The 5,836-nt window shown below is 34.4% G+C and overlaps 1 protein-coding gene across 1 annotated transcript; it reads left to right on the top strand.

Moving 5' to 3' along the window:
• Nucleotides 1-243: 243 nt before the first annotated feature.
• On the top strand, nucleotides 244-5,630 carry LOC104832501 (riboflavin kinase-like). Its single transcript, XM_010568733.1, has 4 exons — nucleotides 244-256; nucleotides 752-903; nucleotides 2,221-2,323; nucleotides 2,932-5,630. Exons 1-4 carry the CDS (start codon nucleotides 244-246, stop codon nucleotides 3,060-3,062), a joined length of 399 nt encoding a protein of 132 aa, XP_010567035.1. The 3' UTR covers nucleotides 3,063-5,630.
• The last annotated feature ends 206 nt before the right edge of the window (nucleotides 5,631-5,836 follow it).

The following is a 5,836-nucleotide window of genomic DNA, read 5'->3' as shown; positions in this document are numbered from 1 at the left end:
TAAATGGTGTATTGCTATCAGGGAATAAGGGAGGGAAGCTGTTACTGCTTGTGAGCTTTGTGAGCTTTGATAAAAAATTCAGTAACCATAAATTCTTTTAAATCAACTTGATGTCTTGTGTGAAGAGATCTACTCACATGAGAAGTAGAATAGCAATTTTGAAAGGTTTGGTTCAGTCAGAAGGGAATTTATTTTACTGTAAATAAGTAGGTTTTTTTCAAAGAAAATCCCATGAGTCCGCAAATGCCTCTGAAAGGCAAGTTGTAGAAAATTGGCAGGTGACTAAATAACTATTTCATTTATTTCTACATGTTTTAGTTCATAAGTAATTATTTTACTAACAAATAAATAGTTCTGAGATGCTACTTTACAGTCCAGAAGACACCTGATTTTTTTCCTCATCTTTTACCATATTAAAGCTGTGGTAGTTATCCTAAGAATAAAATGCATTCTGACTGCAAATATTACATGTATATTAATTATTACTGCAGAATAAGATGTGTATAATTATAAAATATAGTATGCATAAGAGAAGTGATAACTCTGGTATTACCACAGGGACTGAATTTCATGAAGCTAGTTTGTGTTTTTCACTTTGCCAGATTCCACATTGCATCATTCTCATCATCATCGGTATTATGTTTGTAAATAGTACCTAGGCACAGTCTGGCTTTTAAGTGTTTGAAGATTCTGTTATGTCCTTGACTTACACAAAGTCACTCATACTTTACACTTTCTAAAATTTTTGCAGCTAACTTTTCTGAGCAAGTAGTTGAAAGCTTTCCATCTGATATCTCTACTGGTATATACTATGGATGGGCCTGTGTTGGAAATGGAGATGTGCATAAAATGGTTTTGAGCATAGGATGGAATCCTTTCTATAAGAATATTAAGAAATCAGTGGTAAGAATTTTGCTTTGTGTGGGATTTTTATTACAATAAATGAGCCAGATGTTGAATTTGAATAAGATAAGCGGAATTTGATCCATAAATGATATCTAGAAATTCTGTTTGTTCTTAGAAGTGTATTTGGTATCTATATCATATGTTTGTATTCTGAAAAGAAAATATCCTCAGTAGCCAGAGAGTAGGTAGCTGTAGGTGAATAAAGTTTATTTTCTTCTTTCTGTTCCATCATTACTTAAATACTTCCAAAATAAAAATATAACAGTATTTCTGAAATGTTGGTTGCTTATGGTGCTAATAGCTAACTAAACATAAGCTTGATAAATGCATTGAATTTACTGGTTATGAGAGCCCTAGCATGAGCTGGAACATACTCATCTATTGTTCTCTGCAATTTGTCTACATTTCAAATACACGATGTTGGGGCATCTTAATTTGTAATGATTTTTCTGTTAATTCTTCTCTTAAATAATGGAATCCATATATGAGGTGCTGTGGCTTGATGTACAGAATAAATATTTAAAGGTGCATAATCATAGGATGGAGGAGTTGAGTTAAAATCCTGAGTTGTGACAGCTGTGGTTTTTCTTGCTGTCAGGTGGTGGTGCTTTTCCTGAGTCTTGCAGGGCTCTGCTTTAATTGTTTAAAACACTTTTATTTGGGCACGAACCTCTGGTTCTAAGGTTCTAAGTGTCTGAAGCCTCCATAATGTGCTTGTCTTATGCAAACATATACTTTTAAAAATTTTTGCAGCCAACTTTTCTGTGCAATTAGTCAAAAGCTTTGCATCTGTTATCTCTGCTGGTATATGCTATGGGTGGGCCTGTGTTGGAGAGAGAAATGTGCATAAAATGGTTTTGAGCTTAAGATGGAACCCTGTCTCAGTCTTCACTCCTTGAATTTTTTCATTCAGTTCCCATGTGAGTTGGTTGTAAAAGCTCTCCTTAAGCCAACTATTTCAATGGATGCATCAACTTAATGATGAAACATTAAGCTTTGTTTGTGATTTGCTGCATTGGAAATCTTACCTCGTAGAAGTGGTGAACCATTTCTCCTGAGTAATGGCTGCTTTTTTTTTTTCCCTATCAGAATACTCTTGATTAATTTTTCTTAAATTCCATGCAAGGTACAATTCTCCTTCCTAACATAAGAAAAAGCCCTAGTCTCTTGCATTATACATGCTAAATTAAATGTCCCCTTTATTGGTATGTGTTGGGGAGAATTTGAGTTAGGGATATTAGCTGTACATCCTTACAGTGAGGGAAATAAACTCAAAGTTTATCATAAATGCCAGCTTTTTTTCTCTTCCTTTAGGAAACGCACATTATCCATACCTTCAAAGAAGACTTTTATGGAGAAATTCTTAGTATAGTCATAACTGGATATATTCGACCAGAAAAAAACTTTGATTCCTTAGGTCAGTATTGCAGGTCTCCCTCAAACTAGTGTCTTATTTGTCTTATTCGTGCAAGTACTGTGTCTTCACTGTCTCACTGTCTTTCTTTCCATTATGAGATGTTTTATCTGTTAACCTTTGAAATTTCAGTAAAATGTTTTCATAAGCTAAATGTACAAGTTAGCTTAATTAAAAAAAACCAAAAACATACCCTCACATCTGCTAATGTATCACATTAAAAAATTGTACTGTTGTGTCACTTGTCTGAGGAGTAATTTTATAATCATGGGGCTAGTTGTGAAAGCATCAGTCTAGTCTGTTAATTTATTTTTAAAATGCAGCTCTGTTAGAATTGAAACAGTTCATGAAACTTGATCTTTTGCTAAAATGTCTTTCGGAACAAGGAGAGGATAGCGCTTAGAATGGTGAAAAATCCAACTCTGGCATGTTTAAAAAAAAAAAAGGCATTTTAAAAACAAAGAATTTTGCCTTTCAAACCTCGTGGTAATAATTATATGCTACTTCTGTGATTGTTGTCTGGTATTCTGTGGTACCTGTTATTTTCACTTTCTATTGTGTGTTCAGAATTCAAACCAACTTTTAAATATCTCTATTCTTATCTTTTTCAGTGGCGCTTATTTCAGCAATTCAGGAAGACATTGAAGAAGCAAAAAGGCAGCTAGATTTACCAGAACATCTTAAACTCAAAGAAGATAACTTCTTTCATCAGCCAGAAGGCAAAATAGTGAATAACCACTAAGCAAACCAATGCAGCTTTTTTTTTAATTGCCTTTTGGTTTTTTTTCTCCCCTGTCATGGAGCTTTTATATTTGCACTGCTTTTATAGGTACTTTGTTGTCATATGTCTGTTTAGGTAACTGAGGTTGGAACTAACCATACAAGATGATTTTAGTTTCTTTGTTCTAATTCACCATTAACCTAGTCATGCAAAAGGAGTACTAGGTTGTTCTAGGTCCTTACAGATAAATTGTGTATCCTAAAGTTACCGGTTGCTCAGAGATCCAAGCACATGCAAAACATGACCAAAGTTAATCGTGACTTCTTCTGACACTAAGGTATGGATAGTTCACTTAAGTGAAGAAAGCCTGGTTTTAACATACAGAATTTTATTCCAACCTCATTTCCCAGTTTTTTGTCATTCTTACATTTGCATTTTAGCTAGCAGCTTAGAAAATTTTGCTATTGATTGAGTCAGAAATTTCCTGTGGTGCAAGAAGCCAATGATTAGATAAAAATAGCGAGGTTAATTCTCTATAGTTCTTATTTTTTATATGCTACACAGCTGTCACAGTTGAAGCTGTTAATTGAAATTATTTATTTTAAGTTTATTTGAAATGGAGGAAATCAGTGTTCCTCATTGAGTTACTGGAATCTGAGATATACTTCTTCATAGTTGACTGTACAAATGACAACACATAACCTGTGTAGTTTATTTCTGAGGAATTGTTTCACTGAATTCAGGAAATAAATAACAGTGTGAAAGTTTGTAAATTCGAAAGGTTCAGGCGCAAAAGATGCAGAAACAGTATAACAAGACTTCTGCTCACTGGGCCTTAAGGCAAAAGAGGTAATGAAAGGCAACTTTTCATTTTATGTGCTGCTGGTATTTGTCATAGGAAAATGGGGAGAACCTTGGCGTTATTCACTACACTGTCAATAAAATGGCTGACTTGAAGATTGACATTGTTGTAAGGCATGGAAAAATCTCATCAACTCTCTGCACCCAGTGCAGGTAAGAGCCAAAGTTTTGGCTGACCAAGTAAATCAATACAGAAATTAAAGCCTTTGGGGATTCATGGAATAATGTACCAACACTATAGTGTGTATCAGTTATTTATTACAAGTAACTGCAGCCAGTCCTACTCTGAAATGTAGCGATAGGTAAATGGAGGAGGTATTTTCAGAATTGATAGTGATTTGGAAAACACTTCTTAATGTATGTAATGAAAATACTTACATGTAATGTATGATTCCAAATCTACTCTTTCTCCTCTGATAATTTTTCTCTCCCCTACTCATTAAGTGGAACTAGGTAAGCTGCAGTGACTTTGTCATGTTCATAATCTTTTGACATCAGCTTGTGATGTGGCTGGAACATTTTCTGAGGTTCAGAATGGTTCTGTGGATATGTCTCAACTGTAGTTCTGTATCTGAACTACCATGTACCATTTGGAACACACAATTCCTGTAGTGTCCTTTTATGACTTTAGTCCTTGTCCTATCCTATTTGAATCTTACTTTTCACTCAAGGGTTCAAGAGAGTTTTAACAAGGTAGCTGTTTGGGTCTTTGTGGCAGGTGCTGTCAAGATGTTAGTTCCACTTCATATTGTTTTAACTTTCAGCCAATACCATGGGATATTATTAGGGAAGAGGTCTTGAGCAAATCAAGGACTCATGTTTACTCTGTAGAACTTCAGGAGAAACTTGATTTCATTTAAATGAATTGTTCACCAGTGCTGTTGATAGCAGAGACAGACAGAATACAGAATTGGTGGGGAGGCAATGGCAGTTACCAGCAGTTAAATATACTTTCTTTCAAAGGAGAACAAAATAATTTAGTGGGTGTTTACTATATAACGTGTTGGAAACTGTATTTCCAAAAAGTCTGTAAAAGAATTTTCCTGCAAGAGAGACAGTTTGGTATTCTACATTTTTAAATGGAGGGATGAAGGGAGAATTTTTTTTTTTTCCAAAGATTTGAGGCATTCTTGAGATTGTAATAATGTCAAAATCTTGTATTTTATTACTTTTTTCTTTAAGAATAAACAAAACCCACACTAGTCAACTGAATATATTGTCAAGCATATATTCAAGGAATAGATTGTTGTTCATCATGGTACTGTAGCTAAACACACATAGCCTTCTTTAAAATTGTTTTTTCGCCAGTAATTTCATGTGTCTGTTGTGGAAGCCATGGTGCCTTAAGCTGGTTGTCTGAACAATACTTTTCTGTATCTGCTAGTAAATGCTACTATCAAAAATTCAATTCACTGTTTGGTTATAGAACCACTGGGCTATCAATAGCTAACAGTGGCAAAGGGAAAACTTGAAAAACTATTAGCTCACTCTCAAATCTTAGCTGAGGTGTGATGTATGGATACACTAAACTAATAAACTGCTCTTCATGTGTTTGTCTTCAAATTAGAGAAAATGTTAACTACATTCGTTTGGCTGAGTGTACCTGTCCACTTTATTTAAGAGAAAATGTTATATATCAATTGTTTAAGCTCAATACATAATTCCTAGCACAGTATAAACTTTATGAAGGGTTATATTTTTGTATTATGTACAAATAACTGTATTTATTTCAGTTGATGTTGCTGCACTGTACCATTAATAAAGGAACTGTAATTGACAACGTTATCCTTGTCGCAGGTTTCCTTTCCTTTGCCATGCTTAGCAAAGTTAATTGTCTCATTCTTATGCAAAGCTTTGTGGCATTGACTGCCTAAAAAGCTAGACTGACAGGAAAGAGTAGTGACATGTTGCTCAACCTTCCTAGGAGAGTCAAA

The sequence above is a fragment of the Haliaeetus leucocephalus genome, unplaced genomic scaffold, assembly GCF_000737465.1.
Source record: "Haliaeetus leucocephalus isolate CR32 unplaced genomic scaffold, Haliaeetus_leucocephalus-4.0 Scaffold251, whole genome shotgun sequence".
NCBI lineage: Eukaryota > Metazoa > Chordata > Aves > Accipitriformes > Accipitridae > Haliaeetus > Haliaeetus leucocephalus.
The sequence above is the reverse complement of the archived record's forward strand: the minus strand, read 5'-3'. Positions and strand labels throughout refer to the sequence as shown.

Coding starts and splice junctions, on each gene's coding strand:
- LOC104832501 (XM_010568733.1), top strand. Junction 904..2,220: donor AGAATATTAAGAAATCAGTG/GTAAGAATTTTG, acceptor CTCTTCCTTTAG/GAAACGCACATTATCCATAC. Junction 2,324..2,931: donor AAAAAACTTTGATTCCTTAG/GTCAGTATTGCA, acceptor TATCTTTTTCAG/TGGCGCTTATTTCAGCAATT.